Source organism: Bombina bombina, chromosome 7, assembly GCF_027579735.1.
Source record: "Bombina bombina isolate aBomBom1 chromosome 7, aBomBom1.pri, whole genome shotgun sequence".
NCBI lineage: Eukaryota > Metazoa > Chordata > Amphibia > Anura > Bombinatoridae > Bombina > Bombina bombina.
The window spans coordinates 445,372,033-445,399,425 of record NC_069505.1 but is presented as its reverse complement, the minus strand read 5'-3'; the positions used below and the strand labels follow the sequence as shown (position 1 = coordinate 445,399,425).

The 27,393-nt window shown below is 42.1% G+C and overlaps 1 protein-coding gene across 3 annotated transcripts in view; it reads left to right on the top strand.

The window, feature by feature from the left end:
• Nucleotides 1-27,393, top strand: part of EP300 (E1A binding protein p300) — a 657,355-nt gene that overhangs the window by 365,491 nt on the left and 264,471 nt on the right. For all 3 annotated transcript variants that reach the window (XM_053721396.1, XM_053721397.1, XM_053721395.1), the window contains exon 17: nucleotides 16,763-16,922. In XM_053721396.1, coding sequence (XP_053577371.1) covers nucleotides 16,763-16,922 — 160 coding nt within the window. The remainder of the gene's footprint in view (nucleotides 1-16,762; nucleotides 16,923-27,393) is intronic.

Genomic DNA, 27,393 nt, shown 5'->3' with positions numbered 1-27,393 from the left:
GCTCAGGAGGTGCGTGAGATTGTGGCGCCAAGTACATCAAGGCCCTTACAAATCACTTTGCATGATATGGCTAATGTTATGAAAGAAGTATTATCTAATTTGCCTGAGTTAAGAGGCAAGCGCAATAGGTCTGGGTTTAGGACAGAGCGCGCGATGACACGAGAGCCATGTCCGATACTGCGTCACAATTTGCAGAACATGAGGACGGAGAGCTTCATTCTGTGGGTGACGGATCTGATCCGGGGAGACCGGATTCAGAAATTTCAAATTTTAAATTTAAGCTTGAGCACCTCCGTGTATTGCTAGGGGAGATGTTAGCGGCTCTGAATGATTGCGACAAGGTGGCAATCCCAGAGAAATTATGTAGGCTGGATAAATACTATGCGGTACCGGTGTGTACTGACGTTTTTCCTATACCTAAAAGGCTTACAGAGATTATTAGCAAGGAGTGGGATAGACCCGGTGTGCCTTTTTCCCCTCCTCCGATATTTAGAAAAATGTTCCCAATAGACGCCACCACACAAGACTTATGGCAGACGGTCCCTAAGGTGGAGGGAGCAGTTTCTACTTTAGCCAAGCGTACCACTATCCCGGTGGAGGATAGTTGTGCTTTCTCAGATCCAATGGATAAAAAATTAGAAGGTTACCTTAAGAAAATGTTTGTTCAACAAGGTTTTATATTACAGCCCCTTGCATGCATTGCGCCCGTCACTGCTGCGGCAGCATTCTGGTTTGAGTCTCTGGAAGAGGCTATTCTCACAGCACCATTGGATGAGATTATGAACAAGCTTAAAGCCCTTAAGCTAGCTAATGCATTTGTTTCGGATGCCGTGGTGCATTTAACCAAACTAACGGCTAAGAACTCTGGATTCGCCATCCAGGCGCGCAGAGCGCTATGGCTTAAATCCTGGTCAGCAGATGTAACTTCTAAATCTAAATTGCTTAATATTCCTTTCAAAGGGCAAACCTTATTCGGGCCCGGCTTGAAAGAAATTATTGCTGACATTACTGGAGGTAAGGGTCACTCCCTTCCTCAGGACAGGGCCAAATCAAAGGCCAAACAGTCTAATTTTCGTGCCTTTCGTAATTTTAAGGCAGGAGCAGCATCAACTTCCTCCGCTCCAAAACAGGAAGGGACTGCTACTCGTTACAGACAGGGTTGGAAAAGCAACCAGTCCTGGAACAAGGGCAAGCAGGCCAGAAAACCTGCTGCTGCCCCTAAGACAGCATGAAGTGAGGGCCCCCTGTCCGGAAACGGATCTAGTGGGGGGCAGACTTTCTCTCTTCGCCCAAGCTTGGGCAAGAGATGTCCAGGATCCCTGGGCGTTGGAGATCATATCTCAGGGATATCTTCTGGACTTCAAAGCTTCTCCTCCACAAGGGAGATTTCATCTTTCAAGGTTATCAGCAAACCAAATAAAGAAAGAGGCGTTTCTACGCTGTGTACAAGACCTCTTATTAATGGGGGTGATCCACCCAGTTCCGCGGACGGAACAAGGGCAAGGATTTTATTCAAATCTGTTTGTGGTTCCCAAGAAAGAGGGAACCTTCAGACCAATCTTGGACTTAAAAATCCTAAACAAGTTCCTAAGAGTTCCATCATTCAAAATGGAAACTATTCGAACCATCCTACCCATGATCCAAGAGGGTCAGTACATGACCACAGTGGACTTAAAGGATGCTTACCTTCACATACCAATTCACAAGGATCATTATCGGTATCTAAGATTTGCCTTCCTAGACAGGCATTACCAATTTGTAGCTCTTCCCTTCGGGTTAGCTACGGCCCCAAGAATCTTTACAAAGGTTCTGGGCTCACTTCTGGCGGTACTAAGACCGCGAGGCATAGCGGTGGCTCCGTACCTAGACGACATTCTGATACAAGCGTCAAGTTTTCATATTGCCAAGTCTCATACAGAGATAGTTCTGGCATTTCTGAGGTCGCATGGGTGGAAGGTGAACGTGGAAAAGAGTTCTCTATTACCACTCACAAGGGTTCCCTTCTTAGGGACTCTTATAGATTCTGTAGAGATGAAAATTTTCCTGACGGAGGCCAGGTTATCAAAACTTCTAAATACTTGCCGTGCCCTTCATTCCATTCCACACCCGTCAGTAGCCCAGTGCATGGAAGTAATCGGCTTAATGGTAGCAGCAATGGACATAGTACCATTTGCGCGCCTGCATCTCAGACCGCTGCAATTATGCATGCTCAGTCAGTGGAATGGGGATTACTCAGATTTGTCCCCTCTAATAAATCTGGATCAAGAGACCAGAGATTCTCTTCTCTGGTGGCTTTCTCGACCCCATCTGTCCAAAGGGATGACCTTTCGCAGGCCAGATTGGACGATTGTAACAACAGATGCCAGCCTTCTAGGTTGGGGTGCAGTCTGGAACTCCCTGAAGGCTCAGGGATCGTGGACTCAGGAGGAGAAACTCCTTCCAATAAATATTCTGGAATTAAGAGCGATATTCAATGCTCTTCTAGCTTGGCCTCAGTTGGCAACACTGAGGTTCCTCAGATTTCAGTCGGACAATATCACGACTGTGGCTTACATCAACCATCAAGGGGGAACCAGGAGTTCCCTAGCGATGTTGGAAGTATCAAAGATAATTCGCTGGGCAGAGTCCAACTCTTGCCACCTGTCAGTGATCTATATTCCAGGCGTGGAGAACTGGGAGGCGGACTTTCTAAGTCACCAGACTTTTCATCCGGGGGAGTGGGAACTTCATCCGGAGGTCTTCGCTCAACTAATTCATCGTTGGGGCAAACCGGAACTGGATCTCATGGCTTCTCGACAGAATGCCAAACTTCCTTGCTACGGATCCAGGTCCAGGGACCCGGGAGCGGCGCTGATAGATGCTCTAGCAGCCCCTTGGGTTTTCAACGTGGCTTATGTGTTTCCACCATTTCCGATGCTTCCTCGGCTGATTGCCAAGATCAAACAGGAGAGAGCATCGGTGATTCTGATAGCACCTGCGTGGCCACGCAGGACCTGGTATGCAGATCTAGTGGGCATGTTGTCCTGTCCACCATGGTCTCTACCTCTGAGACAGGACCTTCTAATTCAGGGTCCTTTCAACCATCCAGATCTAATTTCTCTGAGGCTGACTGCATGGAGATTGAACGCTTGATTCTATCAAAGCGTGGCTTCTCGGAGTCAGTTATTGATACCTTAATACAGGCTCGGAAACCTGTTACCAGAAAAATTTACCATAAAATATGGCGTAAATACTTATATTGGTGTGAATCCAAGAGTTACTCATGGAGTAAAGTTAGGATTCCTAGGATTTTGTCTTTTCTACAAGAGGGTTTAGAAAAGGGTTTATCTGCTAGTTCGTTAAAGGGACAGATTTCTGCTCTGTCTATTGTTAAACAAACGTCTGGCAGATGTCCCAGACGTTCAGGCTTTTTGTCAGGCTTTGGCTAGGATTAAGCCTGTGTTTAAGACTGTTGCTCCGCCGTGGAGCTTAAACTTAGTTCTTAAAGTTCTTCAAGGTGTTCCGTTTGAACCCCTCCATTCCATTGATATTAAGCTGTTATCTTGGAAAGTTTTGTTTTTGATGGCTATTTCCTCGGCTCGAAGAGTCTCTGAGTTATCTGCCCTACACTGTGATTCTCCTTATCTGATTTTTCATTCAGACAAGGTGGTTCTGCGTACTAAACCTGGGTTTTTACCTAAGGTAGTTTCTTACAGGAATATCAATCAAGAGATTGTTGTTCCATCTCTATGCCCTAATCCTTCTTCGAAGAAGGAACGACTTTTGCATAATCTGGACGTAGTCCGTTCCCTGAAGTTCTATTTGCAAGCAACTAAAGATTTTCGTCAAACTTCTTCCCTGTTTGTCGTTTACTCTGGACAGAGGAGAGGTCAAAAGGCTTCGGCTACCTCTCTCTCCTTTTGGCTTCGTAGCATAATACATTTAGCCTATGAGACTGCTGGACAGCAGCCTCCTGAAAGAATTACAGCTCATTCCACTAGAGCTGTGGCTTCCACCTGGGCCTTTAAAAACGAGACCTCTGTTGAACAGATTTGCAAGGCTGCAACTTGGTCTTCACTTCACACTTTTTCAAAATTTTACAAATTTGACACTTTTGCTTCTTCGGAGGCTATTTTTGGGAGAAAGGTGCTTCAGGCAGTGGTTCCTTCCGTTTTAAGTTCCTGCCTTGTCCCTCCCATCATTCGTGTACTTTAGCTTTGGTATTGGTATCCCATAAGTAATGGATGACCCGTGGACTGACTACACTTAACAAGAGAAAACATAATTTATGCTTACCTGATAAATTTATTTCTCTTGTAGTGTAGTCAGTCCACGGCCCGCCCCGTCTTTTAAGGCAGACCTAAATTTAAATTATAACTCCAGTCACCACTGCACCTTATAGTTTCTCCTTTCTCGTCTTGTTTCGGTCGAATGACTGGATATGACATGTGAGGAGGGGAGGAGCTATATAGCAGCTCTGCTTGGGTGATCCTCTTGCAACTTCCTGTTGGGAAGAGATATAATCCCATAAGTAATGGATGACCCGTGGACTGACTACACTACAAGAGAAATAAATTTATCAGGTAAGCATAAATTATGTTTTTTGCAGGCTGACGATGTAATCGGGCTAATAGTCCCAGAGGACATGGTCTGGGGTACCTTTCAATAATCTGCTGGTCTTTAGAAGGTGCTACAGATTTTGACATTTTATCTGTTTTTCAATCTCTATATCAGTGCTTTCCAAACTGTGTGTCGGGACACACTAGTGTGTCGGCAGCAGTGTGTAGGTGTGTCCCTGCTTCAGCACAATATTTTTTAAAATTTTATTTTTATTTTATTTTTTTGGTTTCTGACTTTCCACCTGCCTGCTACGCATATCACATGGTTGACACGATTGATACCTAGTGGGTCACAGATCATCTTAACCAATTGGCGCAGCTCAGTGGGAACTTAATCTATTCCCTTTGGCGACACATTGGCTCCTGACTGCACATTTAGTCTCCTTAATTGGCTTGTGACTGCATGTGTAGTCAGTGAGTGGGACAGCAGTGTGTTTGCAGAGCTGGCAGTAGTCAGTAGGGCTCACGGAGCTCTGAGGGCGGCAGTTTAAACGCTGAGCTGAAGTCAGAGGTTTTTTTTGCAGCTAGCTCCCAGTACTGCATTGCTGTTCCTGCTCTTGATATATGGATAGGAAGTGGAAGCTTAAAAATGCTTGATGATGAAATGTGAGTGTCTTTATCTAATATTCCACCAAATATTCAGAAATTGTGTTCATCCCATCAACCTCATAAATCCCATTAAAATAGTAAGTAGCTATTGGTGGTGTTAAACTTTTTTTTAATTCTTGAACATACATACTGTTACTTGTAAATACATATTATTATTATATAATTTATGTATATGTCCGTATATTTTAAAACAAGTTAGTTTAACCTCCTTTTTGCTAGTACAACTGAATTAATTACCGTGTCGCGAAATGATGTAGGGCTAAAAAGTGTGTCACCAACATGAAAAGTTTGGAAAGCTCTGCCCTAAATGTTGCAATAAAAATTCTGCAGTTTATAAGTTTGTTTTTCTGCAGACTTAGTATTGTATTCGCAAGTAGAGTTCTTGCCCACTAATGTTAGTGAGGCTACTCAGTTATAAGTTGTTTCAGCTTTTATGCAGCAAGTACATACCCTTCCAGAGGTATATAAGTATTTACAATCTTAAAGTGACAGTGTCATTTTAAATGTTTTGGGATGTTTTTTAAATAATTTCAAATAATTACATTTTAACCATATGTCTCTCTGGATGATACTGTTTAGGTTGTGCCACAGTTTTGTCCTCAAACGTCCCAAACCTTTGTTTGGCATCACTTGCAGTTTTCCTATTTTAAAGGGAAATCGCAAGGGCAAAAATTAACGAATCAGTAAGGTTTCTGCTCCGCTTGCTGCTACACATATTGCCCCTCTTATAGTGTATGAGGAGGATAGTCGGTAGCATCTCAGGGTTAAATCTCTGATTCGGACAGTATAATTCCTTCATTTGGTGCTTAAGTAGTTCTCTTCAGATTAGAGCCTGGACACCTTTGTATTAATAGGAGGTTGGCTTCTGGATAGACCTCGGCTCCCCTGTCGTTGTCAATCCTCAGAATCTAGTAAATTTAATATATACTAGGATTCATCTGTAAAGATTTTTCCTGTGCACAACTGTGCTAGGAGAATTTTCTCAGGTATGAAAGAAGGATTCCTTTCTCCCCTTCTCCTGTCAGTAATAAACAGTCTCCTTTAAATTTCAAGGCAGGCATTGCCTAGCACCCCTTAGGTTGGGAGATTGAGTCCCGCTGTGGGCGTTTTTAATAAAGTAGTAGGGGTCATTGCTACTCTGGTTTAGAGATCTTCATCCCATATAAAGGGTAGATGCTCTTTTAAGGATGGGAGTCTTTATGGACAAGTGCAACATCTGTTTAGTGCGACGCATTGTCTGATTCCATTTGGAAAACTCCATGAGGAGATCCAGATCAGAAGGGCCGTTAGGCCAATCTTTTATGTTGCTTCCTTCGTAACTTCAGGAAGTCTTCCCCTTTGTCTTCCAAGCTGGAGCAGTTCAATTCCTCTTGGATACCTAGTCAGTCTTCAATCAGGGGGAAGTAATTATGGAAACCCACAGCAAACTCTCATTCAGCATGTAGGGTTTACCCCTGAGCCAGGATTGGGTCCTGTGGGGGGCAGTTTTTCTCATGCCTGGATAAAAGATGCCTTGGATCCCTAAAGGGTTGGAGATATAGTATTCCAGGGTTAAGAATTGGAATTCAACTCCTTCCTGCCAAAAAAGCAGAAACAAAGCCCAGCACTCAAATAATTAAATAAAAATTAAATTTTATTGGTATACATTAAAAATGGTAAATACAAAAAGAGTATATCCTCCAGGCAGGACCGACTAACGTGTTTCGGCTGAGAAAGCCGTACTCATAGTCATTAAAACCATTTAATACACACCGGTTTAAATATCCAGTGTTCAAATTTCATTGGAGGATATGTTGATCATTCCTTAAAGGGACAGAATTAATATATGCAGATACCTCTTTCACATTTCATAAATAGTTCATTTGTCCTGTTCACAAGATAATGCATAAATAAATCAATTGATATATACACCATAAGAAATACTAACAATTCCATAATTATTATTACAATCCAATTAATCAGAAAAATAATAATAATAACAATAAAATTCCTATTACTTATTAAACATTCACACTAAAACTTTGGAGCTAACTATGTATCCTATTAACATCTTGCATCTTAATACTTGTGATAGGATATATAACAAGTCTAAGATAGTTTGTTCTTAGTAAATGTATCGCTGAACGGATATTGAATATTTGGCAGACTATTGCCAAAGCATTTTAAGGCTATTCTTGGTGCCATACACACTTGGCTTTGATCCTGAATTCTAGGACCAATGGTTGATAAAGTCGTACTCGGAATTCAGGCCCCTTGGTCTCTTAGTTTGGAGCCTGAAAATCCAGTACATTTCTTGTCGTGACAAGATTTTAAAACGATCCCCACCTCTCTTCTGGGGTAGGATTTTCTCGATTATCAACCATCTAAGTGACTGGTAGTCTTTATCATGGTACTGTACGAAATGTGATACCAGTGTGGTGCTGCTCTTGCCCACCCGGATCGTGGACAAATGTTCCCGTATCCTCGAGCGGACATCCCTGGTGGTCAACCCTACGTACTGCAAATTACAAGAGGAGCACCACAACAGGTAAACACAGTACGTAGATTTACAATTTACGCAGGAGGAGATTTCAAACGATTCCCCTGTGAGTACTGATGCAAAAGAGGAGCCAACCTGGACATACTCACATGCTGTGCATTGTGAATAACCACATTTGTAGGTCCCTTTATGTCTTAGCCAAGACGAGGATTGTGTTGAATCTGAGCTAGATTTTTTTAGCATAGAAGTGGAGATTAAGTTCCCTATTATTTTGTTTCTTCTATAGGAAAATCTACAACCTTTCTTGGCCACCTCTGAGAGAGCATCATCGGCCACCAGTAAACGATAGTGATTACGAATCACACCACAAATTTGCTCATACTGGGCAGAATAATCAGTAACAAAAGTCAAGATGTTATCTGTTTGTCTTTTTGATGTACGATTATCCCTTAATAGATTTTCTCTAGGCATGCTTTCCACTTCACCTCTGGCTCTTTTTATCACTTTCCTACTGTACCCTCTTTCAAATAACCTATTTTCTAGGTCATCTGCATGTAACTCAAACATATTTGGTAGAGTACAGTTTCTTTTGATACGTACAAATTGTCCCTTCGCCACTGAATAGGGCATATGTCTGGGGTGACAGCTTCTTGCATGCAAGAGGCTGTTCCCTGAAATCGGTTTCCTATATACTTGTGAAGTGACCTTACCTGAGGGCCAACCTTTCAACTCCTTCCTCCCAGGAACAGGTTCCACCTCTCAAGATTATCCGTGGACCAGATAAGAAGAGAGGCGTTCTTGAAATGTTTTCAGGATCTTCCACCTTGGGGGCTATTATTCCTGTTCTATTTTTGGAACATTGTTTAGTTTCTTTTTCATGTTAGGGAAAAAAGAGGGAACTTTTAGTCCTATTTAGACAGTAAATGTCTAACCAAGTTTCTCAGTGTACCGTTTCTTACAGATGGAGACTATTCACTCCATTCTTCCTTGGTGCAAGAGGGTCAGTCTATATCAACCTTAGACTTTAAAGATGCGTATCCTTAGGTTCCCATTCAATTATCCAAAAATTTGAGTTTTGCCTTCCGGCCAAACTTTTTCAGTTGTGGTTCAACAATGGTTTTGCCACAGCTCCCAGTGTTTTCTCATTCTGGGCTGCAATTCGATCCCGGGATTGCAGGGGCGTCCCTACTGGACGTCCTTTTTGTTCAGGCACCATCTTTCTCCAAGCAAGATCTCATTCGGAGGTTTTTGTTGTCTTCTTAGTTCCACAAATAAAAGTGGAGCTGGAAAAGAAGTTCCCTTGTTCCAACTACAAGGGTAGGGTGCTTAGGGACTATAATTTTTTCCTTATCAATGAAAATCTGACTGAGATCAGAAGAGTCAAAATCCTTCCTCTTGCCCCGCTCTTCAGTCTACTGTTCAACAATCAGTGGCTCTGTGTATGGAGGTGATTGGTCTGATGGTGTCTTCCATGGACATCATTCCCTTGATCGATACCATTTGAAAGCTCTTCAGTTGTGCATGCTCAGACAGTGGAATGGGGATTGTCCGGATTGTTTCAGAGAATCTAGTTCAGTCGACAAGGGTCTCTTCCCGTGATGGTTCTATCTGGGATCAGTCTCAGGTCACATACTCAGGAGACCTTTCTGGGCGTTTGGGTCCGCAGCCGGCTTTGCTGGGGAGGAGCCTGGGTCTCGTTAAAGCCGCAGGGACTATGGTCCTGGGAGAAGTCTGTTTGCCCCTTCACATTTGGAGTTGAGAGCAATTTACAAAGCTCCGGTGTTTGGCCTCAGTTGACTTTAGCCCAGTTTTCCAGTTTTAGTCAGACATCATAGCCCTGTGGCTTACATCAACATCCAGGGAGGAACTCTGAGTTCCTTAGTCATGAAGGATGTGTTTTTCTGTGGGCGGCTACTCAGTTACTGTCTATCGGCCATCCACATTTCTGGAGTGGACAACTGGGAAGCGGATTTTGAGCAGACAGACTTCCCATTCCGGGGAGTGGGAACTCCATCCGGAAGAGTTCTCTAGCTTATCTACCAAATGGGAGTATCAGAATGGGTTCTTATGGGGTCATGTCAGAACATAGTTTCCAAGTTTGGTTTGAGGGCAAAAGATCCTCTAGCCTCTGTATTAGATGCTCTGGCAGTTCCTTGGAACTTCAGGTTAGCGTATCCTCCTCTCTTTTGTTCTCCTTCCATGAGTCATTGTTCGGATCAAGTAGGAGAGAGCATTGATTTTCTCCGAGCTCCTGCATGGCCTCGCAGGATATGGTAGGTGGATCTAGTAGAGATGCCGTCTCTACTTACCTAAAAACTTACACTGAGGAAGGATCTTCTGCTTCAGGGGTTCTTCCTTCATCCAAATATCGTTTCTCTGAGGCTGACTGCTTGGAGATTGTTTGCTTGTTTTTAGCTAAACATGGGTTTTTGGGATTGGTTATTAAGACAGATTCAGGTATGTAAGCCTTTCACTAGAAAGATTCTATAAGATTTGGCAGGATCCCATGGCTCTTATTTATTCTCCAGGTGGGCCTTGAGAAAGGGGTTATCTGTTGGTACCCTCAAGAGTCAGTTTCGGCTCTCTTTATTCGGCTGCTCAAGCGTCTGGCGAATGTACCGAATGTCCAATCCTTTTATCAGGTCCTGGTTCGAATCAGGACTGTTTGAGTCAGTTGTTCCCTTAGTCTTAACTTTATTCTTGTTTTTTTTCAGGTTCTGTTTGAGCTTAGGCTTTCCATTAGATATTTAGTTATCTTAGAAAGTTTAATTTCTTCTTCTCGGAGGGTTTCAGAACTCTAAGCTTGCAGTTTGTTTTTCCTTCTCGTATTTCTGGCAGATAAGGCAGTTCTTTCATACCAAGTTTGGTTTACTTCCTAAGGTTGTGTCGGACAGAGATTTTAATCAAGAACTGGTTGTTCCTCCTTCCTGTCCTAATCCTCCTCCTCATAAAGAACGTCTGTTGCACAACTTATATGTTGTGCGGGATCTTATATTTATTTACAGACTAAAAGGGTCTTTCGTCATTCCTCTGGATTGTTGGTGGTTTTCTGGATAGACATACAGGCCAGGAAGTTTCCGCCACTTCTCTTTCTAGTTGAGAAGTGTTAGTCGTAGGACTCATGAGCCTGCTAGAGAGCAGCCTCCTGAACGAATTACTGCTCACTCTACTAGGGCAGTGTTTTCTTCTTGGGCTTTCAAGAAATAGGTCTCTGTAGAACAGATTTTTAAGGCGACGACTTAGCCTTCTTTGCTCACTTTTTCTAAAGTCTATAATTTTGTTGTTTTTGCCTCGACTGTTTCTTTTGGGGGAAAGGGTCTTCAAGCAGTGGTGCCTTCTGTTTGTTACCTGTCTTGTCCCTCCCGTATCATCTGTGTGCTCTAGCTTGGGTATTGATTGACAACAGTAATTGATGATCCGTGGACTTACCGTGTCATTAGAAAGAAAACTAAATCTATGCTTACCTGATAAATTTCTTTCTTTCTTGACACAGTGAGTCCACGGCCCTCCCTGTTTTTTTTCATATAAACCTCAGGCACCTCTGCACCTTCTGTTATTTTCTTTTCTCTCCTTTTCCCTTGGTCGAATGACTGGGGTTTGTGGGAAGGGAAGTGATACTTAACATCTCTGCTGTGGTGCTCTTTGCCTCCTCATGCTGCCCAGGAGTGATATTCCCAACAGATGATCCGTGGACTCACTGTGTCAAGAAATAAATTTATTAGGTAAGCATAAATTTTGTTTTTCTTTGGGAGTGATTGTTCCAGTGCTCCCTTTAGAGCGGGGCCTAGGATTTTCATCAAACTTATTCGTGGTTCCCAAAAAAGAGGGAACTTTCCGCCCAATTTTAGACTTCAATGTCATAACAAATTACTCAAGGTTCCGTCCTTGGAGATGGAGACTATCAGATCCATTCTTTTATTTGGTCCAAGAGGGTCAACCTCAAAATCTATATTCTCTAAAGCTGACTGCATGGGGATTGAACACTTAGTTCTGTCCAAAAGAGATTTTCTGACAGGGTCATTGATTCAGGCTTGTGAGCCGGTGACTTGTCGTATTTATCACAAGCTGTGTGCGTACCTATCTAAGGTGGTGTGAGGATCGAGGTTTCCCTTGGCACAAGAGGAGTCCCTCATATTATTTTGTTTCTCCATGAAGGTTTGGAGAAAGGTTTGTCAGCTAGTTCTCAAGGGTCAGATTTCTGCCCTTACTGTTTTCCTGCACAAGAAATTAACTTCTCTTCCTGATGTTCAGTCCTTTGCTCGGGCCCTTGTTAGAATCAGGCCTGTGTTTAAGCCGGTTGCTCCTCCCTGGAGCCTTAATCTTGTTCTTCAAGTTGAACAGGCTCTTTTTGAGCCTATGCATTCTGTTTACATTAAACTTTTGTCTTGGAATGTTTTCTTTTTGTTGGCTATTTCTTCTGCTTGCAGAGTTTCCGAGTTATCTGCTTTATAGTGTGACCTTCCTTATCTTGTTTTCCATACAGATAAGGCCGTTTTACGTACCAAGTTAGGCTTTCTACCTAAAGTTGTCTCTGACCGCAATATAAATCAGGAAATTGTAGTGCCTTTTTGCCCTAATACGTCCTCTCAGAAGGAGCGTTTGCTACACAATTTGGATGCTGTGCATGCTTTGAAATTCTATCCTCATACAACCAAGGATTTTAGACATACTTCTTCCTTGTTTGTTCTGTATTCCGGTAAGTGCAAGGGTCAGAAGGCCACTGCGACCACTCTTTTTGGCTGAGTGTCATTAGTTTGGCTTATGAGGAAGCTGGTCAACAGCCTCCTGAGAGGATCACGGCTCACTCTACCCGTGCATTGTCCTCTTCTTGGGCTTTTAAGAATGACTCTTCTATAGAGCAAATCTATAAGGTGGCTAACTGGTCCTCTTTGCATACCTTTTTAAAATTTTACGAGTTTGTTTTTGCCTCAGCTGAGACTTCCTTTGGGAGAAAAGTGCTTCAAGAGGTGGTGCCTTCCGATTAGGTCCGTCCCTCCTTTTCTTCCCTCCCTGTTTATTTTGTGTCCTCTCTAGATTGGGTATTTGATTCCCAACAGTAATGAATCAATTTGTGGAATCTCCTCCATGCCATTGGAAGGAAAATAATATTTATTCTTACCTGATACATTTTTCTTTCCTGGCAGGGAGAGTCCACGAACCCGCCCTCTTATATTTAGTTTGGCAGCAGTTTTCCTTATCTTCCGGCACCTCTATACCCCTAGTGTTTCTCCTATTATTCCTTTTTCCTCTACTGAATGACTGGGGGAGTAAGGAAAGTGGGAGTGATTCTTAATGCCTTGGTTGTGGGGTCTTTGCCTCCTACTGGTGGCCAAGTGTTGAATTCCCAACAGTAATGAATTGATGCGTGGGCTCTCCCTGCCAGGAAAGAGAAGAATTTATCAGGTAAGCATACATTTTTTGTTTTATACTTTCTTGTAGGATTGTGGATTTAGTTTCCTTTATGTGAATAGATCTTTCCTGTCCCATCTCTCTTTCTCGTGGACTCTCTACAGCTTCAGTATTGGTTCCCAGGAGTAATGGATTGTGGACATTTGCCACCTTTATGAAAGACAACATAATTTATGCTAACCTGATAAATTAATTTCTTCCACAGTGGTAAGAGTCCACGCTACCTAACCCTGTTTTTTTTTAGTCATGGTTTGTGTTGTGGCATATCAATTCTCCCCACCCCTCTTTATTTTTCCTACCTATCATAGTTGGGAGGGGTTATATAGAGCTCTTGGGGTTAAAGAATCGTTGCCGCCTCCTAGTGGCAGGGAAGGTAATTCCTAGGAGTAATGGATCGTGGACACTTACCACCATTAAAGAAATGAATTTATTAGGCATTTATAAGCAATTTTGCAATTCAGACATAGCATACACTTTTAAAATAGTTTCCAATTTACTTCTATTTTTACATTTGCTTTGTTCCCACAATATTCTTTTTTTAAGAGATACCTAGGTAGGCATCTGGAGCACTAGATGGAAGGAAATAGTGCTGCTATCTAGTTCTCTTGCAAAACTGCTGTCATATGGGGCTCGGTTTATCAAGCCTTCTCCTCCCCTACTGATTGTAGGTTCTCACAAGAGAACCTGCAGTCAGTGTTTATCAATCAGCCTGCTGTTTCCTACCCTCTTCTCCACCTCTTTAATTCTCCTCTGTCTCATCTGAGCGGGGAGATTGACAGCCCCTGCCCGCGTGTGATTGGAGGTGCGCAGGCAGGGGGTGCTGTTGTATGCGAGCGCAAAATAGCACTCACGTTCAGTGATAAAATCCAGAGGTGAGCTGTGGCAGACAGTGGCCAATATGTACGCCCCCGTCTGCCCTCGCTTGATAAAATAAGCCCATAGGGCTCCAGGAAAGGACCAGCTCCTACGCTTACGTCCATGCTTTTCAAAAAATGATACAAAGAGAAATTGATTATAGAAGTAAATTAAAAAGTTGTTTAAAATCGCTGCTCTCTGAATGAACTTTTAAACTATTGTCTCCCCCCCCCCCCCCCCCCCCCCCGGACTTTACTGCTTGAGTATAAGATCAGACTATATTAGGAAAGAAAACAATTTATGGTTTTGTGATGAATTTCTTTTATGATGCAGAGACCCAAAGCCTCCATGTGTATAACTGATGGATTCTGGGAGAGTGTGGGGGGAGGTGTTTTTCATCCTAGTGGACAGGGAGTGTAATCTCTTATCAGGTCCTGTAAATAAGGTTACATTTAGACTTAAAGCCAATATTTTGCAGAAATATCATCCCAGTGCTTTCCCATTAGACATGCGATCTACCCACTAAAGTTAGGGAAGGAATTATTTCAATCTGAAGAAAGTGTTAAAATCTGGTGTCACAGTAAAGGAATTTCATACAAATAACAAGGTTAACAGTACTACAATACTTCTTGTAGATATATATGGCCTGGGATGGGATAAATTATGTCTTGAAGATGGTGATTAACCATAGCCATTCCATAATTCGACTTTGAGGACGTTGGCACTGTGTGGTCAGATAGAAATGGCGTGGTAAGTGTAGTTGCAAACTGAGAAGTTCTACAGGATATGGGTAAAACAATGATTCCACACACAAAAAGCTAGGTCTTGTTTCTGGGTACTCTTTCACCTTCATGACCCTTTTCTACACAAGTGGGCAAGCACTGGAACTATAGGCAGGTAGAGATACGAGCAGCATGCTTATGCATGCCACTGATGGGACTGGTGCCAAGTTCCCATCATTGCTGTTCATGTAGAAAAAGAACTGTTTATTTTACAAGCTATCAATTGAAATTCCAAATCGTCCAGATTCATACCAATTACCTGAGAAATGTAAAAAAGTCATGTTAAGTTATGTAAATTCCATACTCCTGCATCTCCAACAAGACAATATACCCCTGAATTATATCCTCTTTCTGTAGACGTATTGTAAATCTTGTTCTTTAACAGCCTAGTTAAGCCTCCAAATTATTAAGGCTACAACTGCCCTGAATAGAATTTGCAATGTTTTTCGTGTCTCAAACATCAGAAATAATGCGGCTAGATTACAAGTGGAGTGCTAATTTAACGTGTGCCCGTAAAAGGTCAAATGTGCCCATTTACGGGTGCATGTGGAATAACCAACCATTACGAGTGGCTGGTAACGCTACTTCAAGCTTGCGCTCCAAAAATGTAACTAAAGGTCAGACCTCTGGTTAATTTAAAAAATCTCTTCCAATTGCTGCCAAAATACGGTGTACATATCTTTTAATAAAAAATAAAAATCTGCATCTATATTTTCAAATAACTGCACCAAGCAGTTAGAAGGGTTAGAAGTGCCTTTACATTGTGGTCTATGGGGACTGTGTTTATACTGTTAAGATATATGTATATGGTTACCGTATATGTATTTTGTGTATACAAACACACATATATATTCATATACATATATATTTTTAATATGCTGCCCAACGCTGCGTGACTTACCCCTTCTCTGCACTAGGTTCTGTGCCATTTCGGACGGTATCAGAACAAGGCTCCCATTAGAGCCTATGGAAGCAGGCTCTCGTGAGCGCAAAGTTTCCGTGCAAGGTGGCGCTCACGAAAACACAATTTTTCCCTTAACTCGTAATCTAGCCCATAGTGTGTGATAAGATGTGATTTTGTGCAACCCATGGTGAACAAACACTAAATTGTTTACATTACCATTGCTTGAGGGGAATGTCCTAGTCTTTATTAATTTCCATGAGTTAATTATCTCTGTCATGGTCTTATTCCTCAGGAGCAGTAGCACTGAGAATGTGTCAAATGAAATGCACCGGGGTACTATATGGTTTGCTATAAATTAGGACACTATATTAAGTCCTTCATTCCTTTTGCTTTTGAGGGCAGCAAACCACACAAACTTGTGTCGTAGCTGCCCAAGTTATTGTGCAAATCAGATTTGTTTGGGAGATTAGCACAAGTTCTGTATACAGTGCATGTTCTGTGATGACACTGTTTAGTAGATATGTGCACTCGGTAGTTTCGTTGAATGTGGATGAAGGCGGCTTCTTGCAGCTTTCAGCTCTTTTTGGATCCTTAATTATTCTTGTTAAACTGCAACATACTAAGATCTGTATTTAGCATGTTGCGCTTTCACAAGAATGTTGGCTCTAAAATGAGCTGAAAGCCCCAAGGCTGCCACATTCGGCTGTAAACGAAACTGCGGAATGAACATATCTAGCATTTGGTTACCCACCCCAGAGTATGTGCATAACATTTTAATAATTTGAATTTTTTTGTTAGGCTATTTGTTTGCTTTGCCATGTTTACATGCAGGGCTGAACCTATTTTAACTAGTCCCAATAAGACTGGTTTAATTACTTCCCCTATACACAATTTATATTTGAAAGTCTAATCTATTAAATTTGTGTGGTATGCGTCTTGGTTAAACTTTGTTACAAGAAATATCTGTCTGGATTTATTCCTATTATACAGTGAGCTACCTTAGAGACAGCTATTATATATCTTGTAGTGCAGACATGTTTCTCTTTTTGTGTCTTGGTGTAGATTAAGTAGAAATAAGATTGTTGCTGCCACATTAACCCGTTACAAATTGGTCTCTGCCTTCCAGGTTATTAAATCCGAACCGGCACCTGAAGACTGCAAACCTGAGCCAGTGGATTCGGAAGAGAAAAAGGAAGAAGTCAAATCTGAAGTGAAAGAGGAAGATGAGAAGCCGGGCAGCCCTGCCCAGTCATCTCCCGCTCCTGCAGGGCAGTCTAAAAAGAAGAGTAAGCACTCCCGCACTGTCTTCCTCTTAAGCGATTTTTGTGGTTGGCACATTTACACAATCTTTAAGCACATGTTTATTTCTTAACTTGGAATGTGCGGTCATACTGTGCTATGTCAGTAACATTTATTTTCATTCTGTCATGGTTGCATATGAAGTAGGCTATAATACCATATTATGGATGTATAAGCAGCACCCTTAATCTTAGGTAGGCAGAATGAGTGGAACATGTCCCCTCCCATTCCACTTCAGGTGTTCCATTCTGCCCTAGAATTATTTACAGATGGACAAGCATGGCTTGTTTCTATTAGAGGGTTCTGATCTCACCACAGTTTACTGACCCCTCTGCCCCACTTAGTGATTTCAAAGATCCTATCCATAATGGTTTACCATCCCTGCTTAAAGTGTTTGCAAGCCTCCTATCTACCACATCCCCCTCTTATGGTGATTTTCAGTGTCCAGTGAATACTGCCCTACCCACAGTAGTTTCAAGGGTCCTGTTGATATTTCTCCACTCCTGCTTATGGTGATTTCAAGCCTCCTTTCCGTGACACTGCCCACTCCTGCTTATGGTGATTTCAAGCCTCCTTTCTGTGACACTGCCCACCCCTGCTTATGGTGATTTTGAGTGTCCTATACGTAACACAGCTCTATACCCACTTATGGCGGTCAAAGGTTCTTTACGTATCACTAACCCACTCTCCCAAGCCTTTCCCACGTGTGGCGATTTCAAGTGTCCTTGCCACAACATGCCAGGTGTGTATTCACTTGCTCATCATTTATTTTAGTACTGTCATTGGTCTTTAGTACTTTGTCCTGTCTGTTAGTTCCAGGCTTCCTCTGGTGTTGCCTGTTGAAACGGTCTGCTCCAGATTCTCATGTTTGTCTCTGTCCTCATGCCTCCACAAATATTTCTTGTGGTAATAGGGATATGTAGCCTGATCTACTTGACTAATTAATAAAGTTAGGGTTACACTTCTGTGCTGCTTGCCATGTATGGATCTATGGACTGTAGGGAGCTCTCAAAGAGAATTTCAGGTAGAAGACCACCTCCACTAGAAATGTTTAATAGTGTTACTTTCCTTTCAATGAAGAAATATAATAGTATTTACTAATATATCCAGTATCACTCAAGAGGTTGCAATTTGTTTTACATCCTTGATAATAATCTCCACATATGCAAGCTGTTGGGTGGAAAGTTTTAACATGTTCACTCTTGGTCAGGGTCTCCTTCTACAAATAGAACTGCTGTTCTTTGAGATGGCTCAAAGAAACATTCTCAATGCTTAAGTCAAAAGTGAAAAATAAATAAAAAAAGTGGCATACATCATAGCCGCTTTTCTTTTGTAAGATGAGAAGTCCTTATGTGTCCATAACATGTAGGATACATTTCTTTCATGTAATTGGCAAGAGTCCATGAGCTAGTGACATATGGGATATACAATCCTACCAGGAGGGGCAAAGTTTCCCAAACCTCAAAATGCCTATAAATACACCCCTCACCACACCCACAATTCAGTTTTACAAACTTTGCCTCCTATGGAGGTGGTGAAGTAAGTTTGTGCTAAGATTTCTATGTTGATATGCGCTTCTCAGCATTGTTGAAGCCCGATTCCTCTGAGTACAGCGAATGTCAGAGGGACGTGAAGGGAGTATCACCTATTGAATACGATGATTTCTCTAACGGGGTCTTTTTCATGGGTTCTCTGTTATCGGTCGTAGAGATTCATCTCCTACCTCCCTTTTCAGAAAGACGATATACTCTCAAATTTACCATTACCTCTACTAAGAACTGTTTTAGTACTGGTTTGGCTATCTGCTATATGTGGATGGGTGTCTTTTGGTAAGTATGTTTTCATTTACTTAAGACACTCTCAGCTATGGTTTGGCACTTTATGCAATTATATAAAGTTCTAAATATATGTATTGTACTTATATTTGCCATGAGTCAGGTTCATGTATTTCCTTCTGCAGACTGTCAGTTTCATATTTGGGAATATAAACACTTTAGGAAATTTATTTCTTACCTGGGGTTTAGTCTTTTTCAATTTGACTACTTTTTGCATTTGCGGGTATTAGGCCCACGGTTGCGTCAAATGTTAGACTTTATTGCGTCATTTTTGGCGCGGAAAAATACGTTTTTGACGCAACTTCGTCATTTCCGGCGTAATACTTGACGCTGAGACCTTTCACACGGCGGCGTCATTAGTGACGCAAGTGTGTCATTTCCGGTCATTTTTGGCGCCAAAAAAGTTTACGTTACGTTGTGCGTCATACTTGTGCCAATTTTTCTTCATTATTTCAATACCCCATTGTTGTTTGCCTTCTGCTTTCTTTTCTTTCAAGAGGTGACATCGGCTCTACCAAAGCTAAGTGCATTTGTTGTAAAATTGTATAAATTATTCCACCGATTGTCATTTGTAATAGTTGTCATGATAAACTTTTACATGCAGATAGTGTTTCTATCAGTAATAGTACAACTATTGCTATATGCACTAACTTCTAATGTGCATGATATACCTGTAAATTTTAAAGATTTTGTTTCTGATTCTATTATGAAGGCTTTGTCTGCATTTCCACCTTCTAATAAACGTAAAAGGTCTTTTAAAACTTCTCATTTAGCTGATGAAATTTCAAATGACCAACAACATAATAATTCATCCTCTTCTGATGAGGATCTATCTGAAACAGAAGATCCTTCCTCAGATATTGACACTGACAAATCTACTTATTTATTTAAAATAGAGTATATGCGTTCTTTATTAAAAGAAGTGTTAATTACTTTGGATATTGAGGTAACCAGTCCTATTGACGTTCAGTCTAAATAAACGTTTAAATGCTGTTTCTCCAACATAGGTGTGTCCGGTCCACGGCGTCATCCTTACTTGTGGGATATTCTCCTCCCCAACAGGAAATGGCAAAGAGCCCAGCAAAGCTGGTCACATGATCCCTCCTAGGCTCCGCCTTCCCCAGTCATTCTCTTTGCCGTTGCACAGGCAACATCTCCACGGAGATGGCTTAGAGTTTTTTGGTGTTTAAATGTAGTTTTTATTCTTCAATCAAGAGTTTGTTATTTTAAAATAGTGCTGGTATGTACTATTTACTCTGAAACAGAAAAGAGATGAAGATTTCTGTTTGTAAGAGGAAAATGATTTTAGCAACCGTTACTAAAATCGATGGCTGTTTCCACACAGGACTGTTGAGATGAATTAACTTCAGTTGGGGGAAACAGTGAGCAGACTTTTGCTGCTTGAGGTATGACACATTTCTAACAAGACTTGGTAATGCTGGAAGCTGTCATTTTCCCTATGGGATCCGGTAAGCCATTTTTATTAAATAAGAATAAAGGGCTTCACAAGGGCTTTAAAGACTGGTAGACATTTTTTTGGGCTAAAACGATTGATTTATAAGCATTTTTAATAGTTTATAGCTTTGAGGAGTTATTTTATTCTTGGGAATTATGTTAAAGAAACGGCAGGCACTGTATTGGACACCTTTTTCACTGGGGGCCTTCTCTAATCATAGGCAGAGCCTCATTTTCGCGCCACTAATGCGCAGTTGTTTTTGGGAAGCAAGGCATGCAGATGCATGTGTGAGGAGCTCAGATACATAGAAAAAGCTTACTGAAGGCGTCATTTGGTATCGTATTCCCCTCTGGGCTTGGTTGGGTCTCAGCAAAGCAGATACCAGGGACTGTATAGGGGTTAAATATAAAAACGGCTCCGGTTCCGTTATTTTAAGAGTTAAAGCTTTCAAAGCTTTAAGACACTGTGGTGAAATTTTGGTGAATTTTGAACAATTCCTTCATACTTTTTCACATATTCAGTAATAAAGTGTGTTCAGTTTAAAATTTAAAGTGACAGTAACGGTTTTATTTTAAAACGTTTTTTGTACTTTGTTATCAAGTTTATGCCTGTTTAACATGTCTGAACTATCAGATAGACTATGTTCTGTATGTGAGGAAGCCAAGGTTCCTTCTCATTTAAATAGATGTGATGTATGTGACAAACAATTTAGAGAAAATGATGCCCAAGATGATTCCCCAAGTGAGGGGAGTAAGCATGGTACTGCATCATCCCCTCCTTCGTCTACGCCAGTCTTGCCCACACAGGAGGCCCCTAGTACATCTAGTGCGCCAATACTCCTTACTATGCAACAATTAACGGCTGTAATGGATAATTCTATCAAAAACATTTTAGCCAAAATGCCCACTTATCAGCGAAAGCGTGACTGCTCTGTTTTAGAAAATACTGAAGAGCATGAGGACGCTGATGATAATGGTTCTGACATGCCCCTACACCAGTCTGAGGGGGCCAGGGAGGTTTTGTCTGAGGGAGAAATTTCAGATTCAGGGAAAATTTCTCAACAAGCTGAACCTGATGTGATTACATTCAAATTTAAATTGGAACATCTCCGCGCTCTGCTTAAGGAGGTGTTGTCTACCCTGGATGATTGTGACAATTTGGTCATTCCAGAGAAATTATGTAAGATGGACAAGTTCCTAGAGGTCCCGGGGCCCCCCGAAGCTTTTCCTATACCCAAGCGGGTGGCGGACATTGTAAACAAAGAATGGGAAAGGCCCGGCATACCTTTTGTCCCTCCCCCTATATTTAAGAAATTGTTTCCTATGGTCGACCCCAGAAAGGACTTATGGCAGACAGTCCCCAAGGTCGAGGGGGCGGTTTCTACTCTAAACAAACGCACTACTATCCCTATAGAAGATAGTTGTGCTTTCAAAGATCCTATGGATAAAAAATTAGAGGGTTTGCTTAAAAAGATGTTTGTTCAGCAAGGTTACCTTCTACAACCAATTTCATGCATTGTTCCTGTCACTACAGCAGCGTGTTTCTGGTTCGATGAACTAGAAAAGTCGCTCGATAAAGATTCTTCTTATGAGGAGATTATGGACAGAGTTCACGCTCTTAAATTGGCTAACTCTTTTACTTTAGACGCCACTTTGCAATTAGCTAGATTAGCGGCGAAAAATTCAGGGTTTGCTATTGTGGCGCGCAGAGCGCTTTGGCTAAAGTCTTGGTCAGCGGATGCGTCTTCCAAGAACAAATTGCTTAACATACCTTTCAAGGGGAAAACGCTGTTTGGCCCTGACTTGAAAGAGATTATTTCAGATATCACTGATTCAAGCGTCGTCTCTACCACAAGCAAAGGCTCATACGGACATTGTACTGGCCTTTCTCAGATCTCACGGGTGGAAAGTGAACGTAGAAAAAAGTTCTCTATCTCCGTCAACAAGAGTTCCCTTCTTGGGAACAATAATAGACTCCTTAGAAATGAGGATTTTTCTGACAGAGGCCAGAAAATCAAAACTTCTAAGCTCTTGTCAAGTACTTCATTCTGTTCTTCTTCCTTCCATAGCGCAGTGCATGGAAGTAATAGGTTTGATGGTCGCGGCAATGGACATAGTTCCTTTTGCGCGAATTCATCTAAGACCATTACAACTGTGCATGCTCAGTCAGTGGAATGGGGATTATACAGACTTGTCTCCGACGATACAAGTAGATCAGAGGACCAGAGATTCACTCCGTTGGTGGCTGACCCTGGACAACCTGTCACAAGGGATGAGCTTCCGCAGACCAGAGTGGGTCATTTTCACGACCGACGCCAGTCTGGTGGGCTGGGGCGCGGTCTGGGGACCCCTGAAAGCTCAGGGTCTTTGGTCTCGGGAAGAATCTCTTCTCCCGATAAATATTCTGGAACTGAGAGCGATATTCAATGCTCTCAAGGCTTGGCCTCAGCTAGCAAAGGCCAAATTCATACGGTTTCAATCAGACAACATGACGACTGTTGCGTATATCAACCATCAGGGGGGAACAAGGAGTTCCCTGGCGATGGAAGAAGTGACCAAAATAATTCAATGGGCGGAGACTCACTCCTGCCACTTGTCTGCAATCCACATCACAGGAGTGGAAAATTGGGAAGCGGATTTTCTGAGTCGTCAGACATTTCATCCGGGGGAGTGGGAACTCCATCCGGAAATCTTTGCCCAAATAATTCAATTGTGGGGCATTCCAGACATGGATCTGATGGCGTCTCGTCAGAACTTCAAGGTTCCTTGCTACGGGTCCAGATCCAGGGATCCCAAGGCGACTCTAGTGGATGCACTAGTAGCACCTTGGAGCTTCAACCTAGCTTATGTGTTCCCACCGTTTCCTCTCATTCCCAGGCTGGTAGCCAGGATCAAACAGGAGAGGGTATCGGTGATCTTGATAGCTCCTGCGTGGCCACGCAGGACTTGGTATGCAGATCTGGTGAATGTCATCGGCTCCACCATGGAAGCTACCTTTGAGACGGGACCTTCTTGTTCAAGGTCCGTTCGAACATCCGAATCTGGCCTCACTCCAACTGACTGCTTGGAGATTGAACGCTTGATTTTATCAAAGCGAGGGTTCTCAGATTCTGTCATTGATACTCTTGTTCAGGCCAGAAAGCCTGTAACTAGAAAAATCTACCATAAAATATGGAAAAAATATATCTGTTGGTGTGAATCTAAAGGATTCCTATGGAACAAGATAAAAATTCCTAAGATTCTATCCTTTCTTCAAGAAGGTTTGGAGAAAGGATTATCTGCAAGTTCTTTGAAGGGACAGATTTCTGCTTTATCTGTTTTACTTCACAAAAAGCTGGCGGCTGTGCCAGATGTTCAAGCTTTTGTTCAGGCTCTGGTTAGAATCAAGCCTGTTTACAAACCTTTGACTCCTCCTTGGAGTCTCAATTTAGTTCTTTCAGTTCTTCAGGGGGTTCCGTTTGAACCCCTACATTCCGTAGATATTAAGTTATTATCTTGGAAAGTTTTGTTTTTGGTTGCAATTTCTTCTGCTAGAAGAGTTTCAGAGTTATCTGCTCTGCAGTGTTCTCCTCCTTATCTGGTGTTCCATGCAGATAAGGTGGTTTTGCGTACTAAACCTGGTTTTCTTCCGAAAGTTGTTTCTAACAAAAATATTAACCAGGAGATAGTCGTGCCTTCTTTGTGTCCGACTCCAGTTTCAAAGAAGGAACGTTTGTTGCACAATTTGGATGTAGTTCGTGCTCTAAAATTCTATTTAGAGGCTACAAAGGATTTCAGACAAACATCTTCCTTGTTTGTTGTTTATTCTGGTAAAAGGAGAGGTCAAAAAGCAACTTCTATCTCTCTCTCTTTTTGGCTTAAAAGCATCATCAGATTGGCTTATGAGACTGCCGGACGGCAGCCTCCTGAAAGAATCACAGCTCATTCCACTAGGGCCGTGGCTTCCACATGGGCCTTCAAGAACGAGGCTTCTGTTGATCAGATATGTAAGGCAGCGACTTGGTCTTCACTGCACACTTTTACCAAATTTTACAAATTTGATACTTTTGCTTCTTCTGAGGCTATTTTTGGGAGAAAGGTTTTGCAAGCCGTGGTGCCTTCCATCTAGGTGACCTGATTTGCTCCCTCCCATCATCCGTGTCCTAAAGCTTTGGTATTGGTTCCCACAAGTAAGGATGACGCCGTGGACCGGACACACCTATGTTGGAGAAAACAGAATTTATGTTTACCTGATAAATTACTTTCTCCAACGGTGTGTCCGGTCCACGGCCCGCCCTGGTTTTTTTAATCAGGTCTGATGATTTATTCTCTCTAACTACAGTCACCACGGTATCATATGATTTCTCCTATGCAAATATTCCTCCTTTACGTTGGTCGAATGACTGGGGAAGGCGGAGCCTAGGAGGGATCATGTGACCAGCTTTGCTGGGCTCTTTGCCATTTCCTGTTGGGGAGGAGAATATCCCACAAGTAAGGATGACGCCGTGGACCGGACACACCGTTGGAGAAAGTAATTTATCAGGTAAACATAAATTCTGTTTTTTAAACCTCCTGTGGTTTCCCCAGGTGTTTTCCCCATTCCTGAGGCTATTTCTGATATGATTTCTAGGGAATGGAATAAGCCAGGTACTTCCTTTATTCCTTCTTCAAGGTTTAAGAGATTGTATCCTTTACCAGCAAAATCTATAGAGTTTTGGGAAAAGGTCCCCAAAGTTGATGGGGCTATTTCTACTCTTGCTAAACGTACCACTATTCCTATGGAAGATAGCACTTCCTTTAGGGATCCTTTAGATAGGAAACTTGAATCTTATCTAAGGAAGGCCTATTTATATTCAGGTCATCTTCTCAGACCTGCTATTTCTTGGGTGATGTTGCGGCTGCATCAACTTTCTGGTTGGAAAATTTAGCGCAACATGAATTGGATTCTGACATATCTAGCATTGTTCGCTTACTACAACATGCTAATCATTTTATTTGTGATGCAATTTTTGACATTATCAAAATTGATGTTAGATCCATGTCTTTAGCTCTATTAGCTAGAAGAGCTTTGTGGCTTAAATCTTGGAATGCTGATATGACATCTAAATCTAGATTACTATCTCTTTCTTTCCAAGGTAATAATTTATTTGGTTCTCAGTTGGATTCTATTATTTCAACTATCACTGGAGGAAAAGGAGTTTTTTTGCCTCAGGATAAAAAACCTAAGGGCAAATCTAAGGCTTCTCACCGTTTTCGTTCCTTTCGTCAGAATAAGGAACAAAAACTCAATCCTCCTCCTAAGGAATCTGCTTCCAGTTGGAAGCCTTCCTCAAATTGGAATAAATCCAAGCCATTTAGGAAACCAAAGTCTGCCCCTAAGTCCGCATGAAGGTGCGGCCCTCATTCCAGCTCAGCTGGTAGGGGGCAGATTAAGGTTTTTCAAGGATTGTTGGATAAAATCTGTCCAAAATCATTGGATTCAGAGCATTGTCTCTCAAGGGTATTGAATAGGATTCAAAGTAAGACCTCCTGTGAGAAGATTTTTTTCTCTCACGCATCCCTGTAAATCCAGTAAAAGCTCAGGCTTTTCTGAAGTGTGTTTCAGACCTGGAGTCTTCAGGGGTAATCATGCCAGTTCCTCTTCAGGAACAAGGTTTGGGGTTTTATTCAAACCTATTCATTGTACCAAAGAAAGAAAATTTGTTCAGACCAGTTCTGGATCTGAAAATTTTGAATCGTTATGTAAGAGTACCAACTTTCAAGATGGTGACTATAAGGACTATTCTGCCTTTTGTTCAGCAAGGACATTATATGTCCACAATAGACTTGTAGGATGCATACCTTCATATTCCGATTTATCCAGAACACTTTCAGTTTCTGAGATTCTCTTTTCTAGACAAGCACTACCAATTTGTTCCTCTTCCATTTGGCCTAGCAACAGCTCCAAGAATCTTTTCAAAGGTTCTGGGTGCCCTACTATCTGTAATCAGAGAACAGGGTATTGCGGTGTTTCCTTATTTGGACGATATCTTGGTACTAGCTCAGTCTTTACATACTGCAGAATCTCACACAAATCAACTAGTGTTTTTTCTTCGGAAACATGGTTGGAGGATCAATTTACCAAAAAGTTTCTTGATTCCTCAGACAAGGGTCTCCTTTTTAGGCTTCCAGATAGATTCAGTGTCCATGACTCTGTCTCTAACAGACAAGAGACGTTTAAAATTGGTTGCAGCCTGCCTGCACCTTCAGTCGGTCATTCCTTTCAGTGGCTATGTGCATGGAAGTTTTAGGTCTCATGACTGCAGCATCGGACGCAATCCCCTTTGCTCGTTTTCACATGAGACCTCTACAGCTTTGTATGCTGAATCAATGGTGCAGGGATTATACAAAGATATCACAATTAATATCCTTGAATCCCAATGTACGACACTCTCTGACATGGTGGATAGATCACCATCGTTTGGTTCAAGGGGCTTCTTTTGTTCGCCCAACCTGGACTGTGATCACAACAGATGCGAGTCTTTCAGGTTGGGGAGCTGTTTGGGGATCTCTGACAACACAAGGGGTTTTGAAATCTCAAGAGGCGAGATTACCAAAAAATATTTTAGAACTCCATGCAATTCTCAGGGCTCTTCAGTTTTGGCCTCTACTAAAGAGAGAACCGTTCATTTGTTTTCAGACAGACAATATCACAACTGTGGCTTATGTCAATCATCAGGGTGGGACTCAGTCCCCAAGCTATGAAAGAAGTATCTCGGATACTTGCCTGGGCGGAATCCAGCTCCTGTCTAATCTCTGCGGTGCATATCCCAGGCGTAGACAATTGAGGCGGATTATCTCAGCCGCCAGACTTTACATCCAGGGGAGTGGTCTCTCCATCCAGATGTGTTTTCTCAGATTGTTCAGATGTGGGGGCTTCCAGAGATAGATCTCATGGCCTTTAATCTAAACAAGAAACTTCCCAGATACCTGTCCAGGTCCAGGGATGTTCTGGCGGAAGCAGTGGATGCGCTGACACTTCCTTGGTATTATCAACCTGCTTACATCTTCCCGCCTCTAGTTCTCCTTCCAAGAGTGATCTCCAAAATCATCATGGAACAGTCTTTTGTGTTGCTGGTGGCTCCAGCATGGCCACACAGGTTTTGGTATGCGGATCTGGTTCGGATGTCCAGTCGCCTGCCTTGGCCAC